Below are 14,645 nucleotides of genomic sequence, written 5' to 3'. Positions count from 1 at the left end.
TTTTCCTGGTCTGTGATCGAATAAACACATGACAGATATACAGGGCAGTGGCAGAGACAGATTCTGGTAAATGACCCGTGAAGTAAAATTCATCACGGTGAGAGGGCCAGGTATTGCCTAAAGGATCAAAGCATTATTAAGCAGGCAGGCTTCGTTCTGGCAAAAACTGTGGCCTTGAAGAAAGGGGTCCATTAGGCCCACCACAGCCTGTGCCTGACTACTGCAAAAGCAACACAGGACACAGCAGTGAAGAGTCAGCCAGCACAGCAAGGCTATTCGCTGACAGCTCTGAGTACCTGTTAGCCTTCTGGAGCAAGTAGGCAGCTTCTGAGCAGCAGTTACCTATCAGAAGACTGTGTTCTTTCCCATCTGATCAGAAGAGAGGAGCAGAGCAATTTCTGTTTTCCTGGTAGAGAAAGCCATTCACATTGACATCCTTCTACAGCTTTGGTCATTTACTCCCTGCGGCACATCACAGTTTAGCCTGAAGGAATCTCAACATCAGCTTTCCATGAAAACAATGTGTTGGTTAGATACCATGAGTTGGGTATGAGAATCAGTTCAGTGATCTGCTCAAGACAGTTGTGTCCCAGGAGGCACAAAAAGAAAGGTCTTCTTTCTTTTCACTTGTAAAATATTATTAGTGGCTGTCAAATGGCTCACTTTTAAAAGCACGTGGCCAAGCCCGATGACATAATAAACATTTTCTCTGTTTTTTTGTTTTGTTTTGGATTTGATTGTTTTGAGACAGGGTTTCTCTGTGTAGCCTTGGCTGGCCTGGGCTCACTTTGTAGACCAGGTTGGACTAGAACTCACAGAGATCCTCCTGCCTCTGCCTTCCAGAATGCTGGGATTACTAGTGTGCAACACTGAGCCTGGCTCTGACAGTTATTTTGACAGGTATTTTCATTAGCTGCTAGTAATCGTTTGCAATAATAAATTCTCTGTATAGACTGTTTAGAGAATTAGCATGCCGTTCCCTTACAGCTACTGGTGTTCCACTGCAGATGACACGATAGTCATAGCTCTGGAAGAATTGACCAGACACCCCAAAGGTGTACCCCAGAGCTTAGTATTCCACACACACACAGAGACACAGACACAGACACAGACACACACACACACACACACACACACACACACACACAGACCATTACTCGAGGCTACTGTCCCAACAGTGAGTTAGTCTGTGAGCACGCTTGCAAAGATGGGAATGCTAGCTGGGTGGGACAGCACACACCTCTTATCCCAGTAAAGGAAGGCAGAGGCAGGTGAATCAGGTATATCAAGGCCAGGCTGATATACTTTCAGCAAATTCCAGGCTAGCCAGGGTTACATGGTGAAACCCTCAAAAATATACCTTGAAAATGGGCATTTTAATGAGGTGCCACTAAATTTCTGTCACTATGACCAAATACCCTGACACAAGCAACTTAAAGAAGTGTTTAGTCTGGCATGGTAGCTCATGCTTTTAGTCCCAGCACTCAGGAGGCAGAGGCAGGTGGATCTCTGTGAGGTTGAGACCAGCCGAGTCTACAGAGAGAGAGTTCCAAGACAGCTAGAGCTATTACACAAAGAAACTCTGTCTCAAAACAATAACAACCAAAGACTATATTTAAAAAGGACATGTCATGACAGGGGAGCAGTGGCACAGAAGTTGGAGCACAAAGCTGACCCTCTCACATCTTGAGCTGGAAGCAGGAGGAGAGAAAATGGAGAACTGGTAATGGTAAGTGGCTTTCAAACTGCAAAGCCTACCTTCAGTGACATACTTTCTCTACCAGGACCACACCTTCTAAACCTACACAAAAAGTGCCTGTAACTGGGGACCAAGTGTTCAAACCCCTGACCCTATGGGAGATATTCTCATTCAAACCACCACAGTAGTCAACAATTGTCCTCTACCAGGGTTCTGGTTCTAAGACACCGATTTAGAATCTTTCCTGTGAGTGCTTGGTGACTCCCCCAAATGAAAGCGATAATGACAGATAACTAGAATATATAGACAGACAGACAGACAGACAGACAGACAGACAGACAGACAGACAGATAGATAGATAGATGATAGATAAGATTGATTGATTGATTGACAGATAAATAGATCTCCTGCAAGCATGGAGTTACCCAATGCTACAATCATTTGAGTCTCATTTTCTTCCCTTATCTAATGAGTAATTTCAACTAGATAACACCGAAGCAGTATTTCAGGTCTGATTTTCTTGATTCTTGTTTGTTTGTTTGTTTGTTTGTTTGTTTGTTTGAGACAAGGTCTCTCAGTGTAGCTCTGGCTGTTCTAGAATTCCCTCGGTAGACCAGGCTGGCCTCAGATTCAGAGATCTGCCTCTGCCTCTGCCTAGTACTGGGATTAAGGACGTACACCACCACTGCCCAGTAATTTTCTTGATTCTTATTAAGTATATAACTTAAGTATTTGGATAACAACATTATTTGCTTCATAAAAACATGAAATTTGAGCAATAATTTCACATGTCACATAAATCTTATTTTTAAAAAATATTTCTTTTTTAAGATTTTATTTATTTATTATGTATACAGTGTTCTGCTTGCATGTATGCCTGCATGCCAGAAGAAGGCACCAGATCTCATTATAGATGGTTGCTAGCCACCATGTGGGTGCTGAGAATTGAACTCAAGACCTTTGGAAGAACAGTCAGTGCTCTTAACCTCTGAACCATCTTTCCAGACCCCTTTTTAATATTTCTAAAGTATATGCAAACATTTATGATACTATGCCCATTCTGGAACAAAGGTCTTCATCAAATCTCTTTATGCTGCTTTTGTGATGAATTCATTTGCACTGTAATAAGCTAAGCAAGTTTTCTGATTATCTCATTCATGTGAAAACTAGTCAGGCAGCACTAGATAAATTTCCTGTAACCTGAGTCCCCAGGCATGAACTCTCCTTCCTCCTTGGCCTCCATCTGCCTATTTGATTGAACACACAGATAAAAGGGAAATTGATGAGAACACGAAATGATCTAACTTTACTTTTTTTTTCATGATTACATTTATTTATTGATTATTGGGGTTAAGGGTTGGGTGTGTGTGCCATAGGGCACTTGCAGAGGTCAGAGAATAACTTTTGAAAGTCAGTTCTCTCCTTCCACCATGGTAGGTACCTCTCTTAGGTATTGAACTCAGGTCATCAGGGCTGATGTGAAGTATCTTTACGCCCTGAGCCATCTTGCTGGACTTAACCTCTATTTTTATTGTGTAAGGGGAGACTGTATGTTTTGGCGGGGATGAAGGTCCAAAAACAGCTGGGTGGAGTTGATTCTCTTCTACCTTTCGTGGATTCTGGAGATTGAACTCAAGTCACCAGGCCCACATGACAAACACCTTTTTTTGTTTTGTTTTGTGAGATAGGATTTCTCTGTGTAGCCCTGCCTGTCCTAGAACTCACTCTCTAGACCAGGCTGACCTGGAACTCACAAACTCACAGAGATCCACCTTCCTCCCCAGTGCTGGGAATAATGTCCTCACTCTTCACTGGCCCAGAGCCTGCCAAGTAGAATAGGCTGGCTAGCCATCTAGATTCTCCCTTCCCTAGTGCTAGGACTGCAAATTCACACCTCTACACTCCTTGTGGGTTCTGAGACAAGGTCGTTAATCTTGATCAGAAAGCATTTTGCTGACTGAGATAACATCTCTTTTCTATTTATCTCTCTGTTGAGACAGGGTCTCATCTAGTCCAAACTGGCCTTGAACTTGTGATCCTCCTGCCTCCACCTCCCAGGTGTTAGAAGAACAGGTGTGCACCACTACACCTGACTTAGATCCTAATACTTACTGTTCTAATTTGCACACATCCCCCAATACCACATATTCTACTAATGGATGACTACCTTCCTTTAAATCAAATAAGATTACACACACATACATATATAATATATATATGCACATATATATTTAGATCTTGGGGCAAAAGATGGATGGTTCAGTTTTTAAGAGCACTCACTGCTCCTGTAGAAAAGCTGGCTTCCGTTCCCAGAGCCTACATGGAGGCTCACAGCCCTTCCTAACTCCAGCTCCAGGAGATCCTATGCCCTCCTCTGGCCTCTGGGGGCACCTGACACACCTGTGGTACATGGACATACAGGTGGACAAATACTCACAGAGTAAAAACAATTTTTTAAGTTAGCTCTGGGCTGTCAGGATGGGTCAGGGATCAAGGCTTTCATCTTGAAGACAGGCATGGTGGTGGACATCTTTAAATCCTAGCACTCAGGAGGCAGAGGCAAGCGGATCTCTGTGAGTTGATGGCAGATAGAAATATAAAAATAAAACTAATTCTTTTGTTGTTGTTTTGGCTATTAAAGTCAGGGTTTCTCTGTGTAGCCCTGGCCATTTTGGAACTCACTCTGTAGACCAAGCTGGCCTTGAACTCACAGAGATCCACCTGCCTCTGCCTACAAGGTGCTGGGTTTAAAGGTGTACACCAACACTCCCTAGCTTCAAATTAATTAAAAAAAAAAAACTAAAACAAATAAATCAGTGTGGCATGGTAGTGTACAGCTGTAATCCTAGTTCTTAGAAGGTAGAGGCATCTCTGTGAGTTCAAGGCCAGCCTTGTCTACAAAGCTAGTCCAGGACAGCCAAGGCTACATAGAGAAAGCCTATCTCAGGAAAACCAATAAAGGAACAAGCAGAATAAGAGGAGGAGAAGGAGGAGGAGGAGGAGGAGGAAGAAGGTAAAGGCAGGAGGATCAGTTCAAGGTTTGCCTCAGCATTCAAGGCCAGTCACCAAGACCCTGTTTCAAAAAACATTCAAAAAAATTAAGTATGGCCTATTTGATAGCAAAAAGCAAATGATAGCAAATTTGGCAAAAGGAGTTAGATTTCAAAGTGGCAGAGGACAATACATTCCACTTCCAGAAAGCTGAAATGTGAATTCATGGATTTAGGAAGCATGGAATTTGTAATTTGAACTTTTTCTCTTTCTTTCTTTCTTTCTTTCTTTCTTTCTTTCTTTCTTTCTTTCTTTCTTTCCTTTCTTCCTTTCTTTTTTTCCTTTCTTTCTTTCTTTCTTTCTTTCTTTCTTTCTCTCCTTTTTTCTTGAGATAAAGTCTTAATATGTAATAGCTATGAAGAGTTTAAGTTAGCCTGGATGACTCCGTTTTGAAATGAGGAGCCATCTTGGCCAGGAGCTGAACTCAGGTACCAGGAAATATCACAGAATGTGCACTTGGCCAAAAACAAAGTTAACTCCCCTAGCGACAGCCTCCAGGAAATAACACAGAATAAATACTTGATAGAAAATAGAGACAATCTCCCTGGCAATAATCAATGAGAATTGGTTGGGAAAATTCTCCCCAGCGTTCCAGATATAGTTTAGAAGAAGAGCAACTGTGATTATATGCCTTAGGCAATTGTGATTATGCGCCTCAGAGACGGTCACCTCGCTCCTCTGACTTTTACCCAATCCTGTAATGCCAAGGCATGTGCCCCCCTGCTTGCAGTCTTTCCTTTAAAAACCCTGCTCACTCAGGGCTTGGGGTCCCACTTCTCTACTGCTACGTCAGTGAGACTTGGGTCCCAAGTTCGATTGCTCTCGTAATAAAGCTCTCTTGCTCTTGCATCGAATCGTCTCCTGGAGGTCTGTGATCCTGGCCTAACAGGAACCCCTGGATGACCTGAAACTTACTAGGCTGCCCTCAAACTTGCAGAGATCTACCTGCCTCTTCTTTGAGCACTGAGACCAAAGGTATGCACCACTACACCCCTGGCTTCTATTTATACTTTTGAACTCCAAAGCTCACTGCCTTCCACTGCCAAGCACTGTCCTGCTACTTCCTCATCACCTAAAAAGTCTTCTGGCCAGACAGTTTCCCAGAGCAACTTCGTCAGGAGTCATAGCAGGTAACATGGATTAACCAATTTGTAATTTTTTTGAGAATGAGTGTGTTTGTTTGTTTGTTTGTTTGTTTGTTTGTTTGTTTTAAGACAGGATAACCTTGGCTGTCCTGGACTCTCTTTTTAGACCAGGCTAACTGGAAGTCACAGAGATCTGCCTGCCTCTGCCTCCCTAAGTGCTGGGTTTACTTAGGTGTGTGCCACTGCACCCAATGAAGAAGGCAACTCTTATAAGAGAAAACCTTTAATTGGAAACTGCTTACAGGGTCAGTCCATTTTCATGGCAGGGAGCATGGTGGCATGCAGACACGGTGCTGGAGAAGTAGCTGAGAGCTTTACATTGGGATCTGGCAGTAGAAAGAGAGCAACACTGGGCCAGATTTAGGCTTTTGAAATCTCAAAACCACTCCCAGTGATACACGTTCTCCATCAGGGCCACACCTCTTCATCCTTCTCAAGTAACCCCACTCCCTGATGACTAAGCATTCAAATATATGAGCCTATAGGGGCCATTCTTATTCAAACCACTGTAGCAGGGCCCCAGCCCTGAGCACAGCTGACTCCATGGTGGAAGCACCATTTAGGCTGTAAAACTCAGCACATTGACATTACCACCTGCCAAAACTAAAACAAAGGCCCAATTCACCAAAGCCCACAGTTTTGAGAAAGTCTCTAAATGTACTAACCTTGGCTTCTGTGGTTTGCTCTTATGTACTGGCTACATGGTGTGTGTGTGGGGGGGGGGTCTTGGCAAGCACATCAGTTAGATCAGGCCCAGGATGCTTTGTTTTTATGACACATGGGCTGATGTTATCTGTGTGACACTGGCGGTCCTGTTTCTGTGACTGTGACTCTGGGGAAAAAAAAAAAGTTACTAAGTAGAACAGTGTAGGACTCATGCTGCAGTTCCTGTTTCAGGAACACTGATTAGGGTACAGAAGGCATCACTCCCTCAAAGAATGGCAGAGACAGCAAACAGCTGCTTTTCTCTACACTAGAGGCCCAGGGGAGATAGAGAAGCCACTTTCCTCCAGGAGAGGGCTGATAACATTCACTGACTTTGTCTTAACCCTGCACCGGGACTGCTTCAGTCAGGAGTGTCTTCCACAGCTAAAAGCAAGTAAATCTGGAGGCCAAGGTCAGGCCTTCCTTTTTTTCTGTCACCACATAGCTGTGCTTCCTTCCACAGATCTTCTGTCACCATGAAGGCGACCCTCTCAGTTGCTGTCCTTGTTCTAGCCCTCTCAGTGCGGACTTCCTTCGCAGTTGGTGAGTTACAAGTTCTTGCTCTGTCCACATTTTCTGCAACAGAGCTAATCTATGGGAAAATTAGGGTCACTCATTCATTATGCCTTCATTTATTTGCAGTGCTGGAGAATGAAGCTAGGGCCTTGTGCATACTGGACAGGGTGTGTGCCATTGAGTTATGCTCCAGTTACCATTTAGATTTACTGGATCATTAATTCCTCATTTTACAGATGAGGCTGAGATCCAGAGAAGGGAGTCACATAGCATCACTAGCATCAAAACCGGGAGTTGGATCCCAGCCTTTCAGATCCAGAACCACTGACTTTTCCAAAATACTAGCTTTTCAGGAGGACACTGGACTTAGGAAGCATTCATTTCCTAGTTTGTATCTGTACATAGCTCAGCCCCAAAAAGAACTTCAGTAGGCTCCATAGAAGGAGACTGATACTCTTCTGCCTAACGATCGATCGTGTTTAACAAAAGCAGCATTCACTGTACAGTTAGCTGTACAGGCTCTGGGGCCCACACATTCTTTTCCCATTCAGACTCCCCAGTGCTGTGTTTACTAGCCTCATATTTTCCATAGCTACTGTCTCTCACATTGAACTTTCCTCTGCAAGGTTCACAACTTTGAAAGCTTTTGTAAAGAACTGAGAACTATTACTCACGACACGAATATCTCTTCTCTCTCCATATCCAATGTACTTCTGTGGGAGGAAGCTGGGTGCATTCCCACGTATCCTCACCTTTTACTCAGTCCTCGTCTCATCTGCCCACTGTCACCCTACCTGGTTTTCTTCTCACTGATGTTACAGTCCTTGGGGCCTCTAGGTGACCAGGCCCTAAGCAAGGAGACCTGCAGGCAGGAGAGGCAGTGGCACATCCAGGTCTCTGCTTCCCAGGGCTCAGAGGCAACCTGACTACTGTCCTGCTGCATGGGTCAAACATTAACTGAGCCCTACTCTCCTACCCAAGGAATCAGTGATTCTGTCACCTCACTGACATCATGCACCTCCCTACTCTCTTATCCTGGTCCCATAGCACAGGTCGCATATTAAAAGTATTTTTACTAAGCCTGCTTCCTAACGATATAAGACCTCTCTTTCCCTCACAAATCTGTAAAAACTGACACCTTGCTTTTCTGTCAGGACTGAAGCATCTTGCTTCCAATCTTCAGACTGCCTCTCCCCATGCCTGTGGATTGTTGAGGCATTAATAAATCTCTTTCCTGAAAGACGATTCAACTCAGCTTCTCTCTCTGCCTCTCTCCACAAAGCCTAAGAACGGAGCCTTATGGCAGCCTTCTATAGAGAACACCCCATCTTTCTAGAAAAACACCGTGTGTCCTTGTTCAACTGGTTGCATGGCCTTCTATCTTCTCCTGAGTGCTTACACCTGTCCAGCAGACAGGACCTGTAAGCCACAGAAAGCCATGCCTTCCTTCCCCAGTGTACAGCGGCTCTCCTTCAGTGAAGACTCTCACCACTGTTTCTTGAGGTTTTTTTGTGTGTTTAACAGTTCTTTTAACCTTCTACTTAACCCTTTCCCCTCCTGCCCCCAAGCTGTGTCTTTTTTCCTTCTCAGAATTGTGGAACCAACAAGTCTAACTGATGGCTAAGCAGTTTTATTCTTGGCCAGGAAACAGGAGCATGATAAGAAATCTTTACAAAACAGCTTCTCAACTGAACAGGGTCTGAGAAACTTTCTGAGAATAAGGGGGTCGGGGGAAAGGAGGCTTTTAGATAATAGGGAGTCACCTCACTTTAATCCTATGAGGCCTGCATTCAGTCTGAATTGAAAGCAATCAGACCAAGGTAGAATGGGGGGCTGGGATTTGTACCAGGTAATGAATTTCATAATATATCACAGAAAGGGCCAGTCTGGGGTAGAGAGCACGTCAGAATGATGTTGTTTCTAACTGACCAGTTTTGCTTGGCTCTGCCCTGCCACCTTTCTTTCTCAGCAGTTCCACTGTGTCAGAGCCAGATACCTGAGCAGCCCATTAGCAAAATGTCTTGTCTAAAATAGAACATTGGTTATCAACAGGAATTGTTTTTCTCAGAGAGAATTTTTGCTTAGTAAGACATCATCCATATTGCTCCCAAGATCTTTATTACTGTGCTGGGTTTCCCAGCGTCCAGCACTAGCTTACTACATAGCCAAGAAATAAATACTGTGTGCTGCAAACTAAGCTAGTTGTATGGCAGTAATGTCCCTGGATTCACAGTATGACACACTAATGGTGGGAGATGCAGTGATCCATGCCAAGTATTTATAAATATTTTGATAAATAATTCAATGTTATGTACACTAAGAGTGTGTAGATGTCAGGCATGGTGGTATGTGTCTTTAATCCCAGCACTATGGAGGCAGAGGCAGGCAGATTTCTGTGAGTTTGAGTTCAAGGCCATCCTGACCTACAGAATAGTTGTAGTATAGCCAGGCTATGTAGAGAGACCCTGTCTCAAAATAAAACAAACCATAGCGACCATCCAGCCATGAGCAGAGGTTAACAGCTTGTCCCACACATTCCCAAACTGGTGGTGGTTGTGCAACTCTTCTTTTTTCTAATTTTATTATTTTTTTATTAATTACAGTTTATTTACTTTTTATCCCAGCTATAGCCCCCTCTCCCATCCCCTCCCAATCCTACCCTTCCTCCCTCTTCTTCTCCTATGCCCCTTCCCCAGTCCACTGATAGGGGAGGTACTCCTCCCCTTCCATCTGACCCAAGTCTATCAGGTCTCATCAGGACTGGCTGCATTGTCTTCCTCTGTGGCATGGTAAGGCTGCTCTCCCCTCAGGGGGAGGTGATCAAAGAGCCAGCCCCTGAGTTCATGTCAAAGACAGTCTCTGTTCTCCTTACTAGGGAACCTTCTTGGACACTGAGCTGCCATGAGCTACATCAGTGCAGGGATTCTAGGTTATCTCCATGCATGGTCCTTGTTTGGAATATCAGTCTCAGAAAAGACCCCTGGGCCCAGATTTTTTGGTTCTGTTGCTCTCCTTGTGGCACTCCTGTCCCCTCTGGGTCTTTCTATCTGGTTGTGCAAATTTTGAATACAGCACAGACTGTTCTGTTAGCCTGACATCCTCAGTGAATGCTGAGACATGAATTATGGAAGAAATGACATCACAGCATACCCATTATATGACCTGATGTTATACGATTCAACTGTAATTAATTATATATGACTCTTCTATAGTTACTTACATGTCAAGAAATTATGCAATTGCTTAATATGAAGTTTTTTTATATGGTACATATGTTTGCAAAGCTTTGGATTCAGTACATAGACTAGTGGAACTCGGTGTCTCAGTATTAATATTACAGATAATTTATAACTGAAAATATATTTTTTTTAATCAACTAATGAAAATGCAAGTGGCAGGGGTGGCTGAGGGTAGCTCAGGACAGCGCTTGCCCAGAATGCACAGAGCCTTGGGCTCTATCCCGAGCACCACACAACTAGGCATAGAAGCACACATCTGTAATACTCAGGAGGTAAGAGGCAGCAGGCTCAGAAGTTCAAGGTCATCCTGGACTATACAGCAAGCACAAAGCTAGCCTAGAAAGAAGGGGGGAGGGCAAGCCATGTGGGTGAATGAAAGGGACTAGCTATCTGGGGAGAGAAGAAAAGGGAGAAGATGGAGGGTGTGGGAAGGAATACTGTCGAAGAACTTCTCCCTTAGGGTTTATTTTATGTACATGAGTGTTTTGCTTGCACATGTGTGTAAGCCATGTTTGTGCAGTTGGCACTGTTTACGCACTGCTTTCAGAGGCCAGACGCAGCCTCAGGAATGATGTGTGGTTGTGAGCCACCCTGTGGGTGCTAGGAAATGAATCTGGATCTTCTACAAGAGCAGTAAGTGTTCTTAACTGCTGAACCACCTCTCCAAGCTTAAAGAATATTTCATATTTATGTAAAAATGTCTTTTTGAAGCTGAACACGGTGGCACATGCCTTCAATCCTAGCACTCAAGGAGGCAGGTGGATCATTGTGAGTTTGAGGCCTACCCGGTTTATAAAGTGAGTTCAGGAGAGCCAAGGCCACACAGAGAAACCCTGTCTAATTTTTTTTTTTACTGTTGCATTTATGAAACCCAGTGCTACATAAAATTAATATGCATCAAATTTTAAAAAGAATTTCAAAAATGACAAAAAAAAAATTAAAAAACCTAAGGGTTTTAAAAGTTATTTACTCACGAAGTGGAGGCCAGACCTCTCTTTCACTCTTGATTCTTTGTTCCTGTAGAGGTCAGCTTGTGCTGAAAAGGAACCCAGGGCTCTGATGACAGGATGGGGTGCTCTTGAATGAGAATCAGGGCTTCTTTCACCGAGCCTTTGCACTGATTTCACAGACAGGGCAGTAACTCTTCTGTGTGTATGCTTGGTCCTCCAGATTTCCTCCTTCCTATGAGCTCTCGCATGACTGAGGAGCTCCTACAAGAGACAAAGGTGAGCTCCACTTCCTAGCAGAGAGCCAGCTTCTCAGCTTCTAAAGAGTAAGGAGCAGGAGCAACTTGCTTCTAAACACCATAATCCTAGAGTCCAAGTGAGTGCAGTTCATTTGCTTGCCCCTAGGGGCTCTTCCTACCCATTACTCCAGTCTGAGAGCCTCCTGGAAGAACCACCACTAACCGCATAAGGAGTCATGGCACAAATTCAGGTTGGCCCCATGCCAGTGTTGGCATTATTTCCATGATGGTATCCAAGACATATTATATATCACTTTCACACCAAAACCCCACAATGCATTCTCTGTCAACCCTACATCTTAACTTTGTTGTGATAAGTTTGAATGTACTGCCACTTAAGGTGTGCACACCTTTAATCCTAGCACTCGAGGCAGAGGCAGGAGGACCTCTGTGAGTTCAAGGCCAGCCTGGTCTTCAAATCAAGTCCAGGACAGACAGGGCTACACGGGGGGGGGGGGGGGGGGGGGGTGAAGAGAGAAAGAAAGAGAAAGAGAGAAAAAGAAATGCCAGTTTTGCCAGGCATGATGGCACACACTTTAGTCCCAGAACTGAGGTGGCACACATGAACAGTCCTCTGTGAGTTTGAGGCTAACCTGATCTACACAGTGAATAATATCAAAAAGTAGAGAACGAGCCAAGTGGTGGTGGAGCACACCTTTGATTCCAGAGAGGCAGATGGATCTGAGTTCGAAGCCAGCTTGGTCTACAGAGTTAGTTCCAGCCAGGACTACAAGAGAAACCCTATCTCGAAAAATAATAATAATAATAAAGAAAAAGTCTCCATTTTCTTCTTAAAATTTTATTTTATTTTCTGTGGGTCTACATGAGTGCATGCCACATGGGTATACCAGAAGACCTCCTGGAGCTGGAGTTATAGGCATGTGAGCCATCTGATAGGGGAGCTGGGAACCAAACTCCATTCCTCTGGAAGAGCAGCAGGTGCCAAGCCACCTTCAGCTCCAGAAATGCCTGTCTGGAAAGACATTTACGGGCTTTTCCTTTCTATGCATAACAATACACTTTGTGGTTTATAGAACAGAAACTTTCTTTCTAACATGGAGCTGGTGGAAAGCTAGAAAACGCAAAGAACATCCGTTACAGTACTACAGGTGTCAGTAGTAAGGACCAGAATAGGTGAGGAGGATCTGAAGCCTGTTTTCTGAACTCCTGGACTCCTTACTCCATCCCCCGCTCCTGCTGCTGGTGACCGGAGGACCGGAGGCGGGTGATGGGAGCAGTGTTCTGTGTCTCACTTCAGGCCTTATGCAAGGAGAATGTGAAGATCTGCTGGATGCTCTCCTACTACAAGATCAGTGAGTTTATATGTGCCACGGACGAGAACACCTACAATGGCGAGTGCCACCTCTGCTTCGGAATTCTGTGAGTCCTCATTTTATTATCACTTGTCTCAGCCAACTTCCATCAGGGCTTCCTTCAGCACCCCTCCATACCTGCTTCTCCAACAATTCAGAAACAGAAATGCACGAGGTCAGAGCTCACTGTCTGGTGTGGACAGCGACCAAGTGGAGGGAGCTCCATAGCAAGTAGGCACAGCATTACAGACCCTGTGCCCATGGCCCAGTGGCTTCACCAGGCCAAAGAATAGACAGGAGACAGGTTGGTGAGATGGCTTGGCAGGTGAAGGCACTTGACACCAAGCCTGATGACTTAGTGTTTGACCCTAGGGACTCACGTGGAGGAATTACAGCCCTAAATTACAAAAGTTGTCCTCTAAACTCCGTGTGGAGGTCACACTATACACTCCACGGCACATACTTGCCTATGTACACACGCACATGCTCAGGCACACACATGAAATATGTAATTAAAACATTTTTTAAGTATGAGGAAAAAGGGAGATGGGCATAAAAGGAAAAATGAAGAGGAGTAAGAGAAGGAGGAGAATGGGGAGAAGGTTTTTTCCCAACTAATGGTTTGTTGATCTTGAATGAATATTATTCCTCCAAAATTTTTTTTTTTTTTTTTTTTTTTTTTTTTTTAGTGTTCATCCCATCAGTGGTTTTGTTTGGGGACATTTAGCTTCTGGCAAAACCTGTGTGAAATGCCCAACTCTGTAGTAAGACTTTTGCACTAAGAACCCTGCCAACAAAGGTTGGGGCAGTCCCTGATCGCAGCTGTTTTCTTGAGGCAGGAAGTTCACACCTTATGTACCATGCCCAGGTTAAACCAGTATCTTAAGAGAAAAGAGGAAGCCAGGAGGCCAGGTCAGGCATCCACTCACCTTGTTCTCATCTTCTTTAAACAAAGAATAATCTTCTTGGTCAATATGACAGACATTTGGCTGAGTAAGAATGAACATTCTTTGGTGTTCCTGGCTCTATAAAACTTATCCTAGAGCCCATAAAAGAGTTGTGAGGTGAAATTTTATGTCAGTCTCAATAACTGACACAGATAACTGCCTAAAGTGCAGCAGGAAACCACAGCATCGAAGACCAAGAGGCACTGCTATGTTATATACAAACTCACTTTTGCTATATTTAAAAAATCAGGAATTGGGGCGACGGCTCCATGGGGAAGAATGTTTGTGGCACCAGCATGAAGACCACAGTAAAAATCCCCAACAGCCACAGGAGGAAGCCAGCCAGGCATGGCTGCATCGTGCCTGTAGCACCAGCGTTGTGGGGGGCAGAGACAGGACAGCTGGGGCTTGTCAGTACCAGCCTAGCTCTAGGATCAGTGAGAGACCCTGTCTCCAGGGAATAAGGTGAAAACAAGACACAGCCAGATATCCCCTCCTCTGGTACACACTGAAGCAGGTACCTGCACGCGCGCGCGCACACACACACACACACACACACACACACGTGTAGACAGCACGCGCACACATCACATACACATATATACACAAATTCTAATAAGCAAATGAAATTGTTTTCTTGAGCTGTGGCTATAGCTCAGTGTTGGAACTCTTTCTGGGTATATGGGAAGCCATATATATGATTCGTATGTGTGATCCTAGCACTCAGGAGACAGAAGCAGGCAGATCTCTGAGAGCTGGCCAGCCTGGTCTACACAGTGAGCTC

General features: G+C 44.4%; 1 protein-coding gene across 1 annotated transcript; it reads left to right on the top strand.

Annotated features, from left to right (window-relative positions):
• The first annotated feature begins 6,822 nt into the window (after positions 1–6,822).
• On the top strand, positions 6,823–12,985 carry Spink8 (serine peptidase inhibitor Kazal type 8 (putative)). The gene is made up of 3 exons (XM_021661888.2): positions 6,823–7,143; positions 11,526–11,581; positions 12,860–12,985. The coding sequence occupies exons 1-3, from the start codon at positions 7,077–7,079 to the stop codon at positions 12,983–12,985; spliced, it is 249 nt and encodes an 82-aa protein (XP_021517563.2). The 5' UTR covers positions 6,823–7,076.
• The last annotated feature ends 1,660 nt before the right edge of the window (positions 12,986–14,645 follow it).

The sequence above is a fragment of the Meriones unguiculatus genome, chromosome 6 (genome assembly GCF_030254825.1).
Source record: "Meriones unguiculatus strain TT.TT164.6M chromosome 6, Bangor_MerUng_6.1, whole genome shotgun sequence".
In the NCBI taxonomy this organism is placed as follows: Eukaryota; Metazoa; Chordata; class Mammalia; order Rodentia; family Muridae; genus Meriones; species Meriones unguiculatus.
The sequence above is the reverse complement of the archived record's forward strand: the minus strand, read 5'-3'. Positions and strand labels throughout refer to the sequence as shown.

Excerpts from the sequence above, each read along its gene's own strand:
- Spink8 (XM_021661888.2), top strand. The coding sequence starts at position 7,077 with ATGAAGGCGACCCTCTCAGTTGCTGTCCTTGTTCTAGCCCTCTCAGTG. Across the intron at positions 7,144-11,525 it reads GCGGACTTCCTTCGCAGTTG|ATTTCCTCCTTCCTATGAGC; the intron begins GTGAGTTACAAG and ends TTGGTCCTCCAG. Across the intron at positions 11,582-12,859 it reads AGCTCCTACAAGAGACAAAG|GCCTTATGCAAGGAGAATGT; the intron begins GTGAGCTCCACT and ends GTCTCACTTCAG.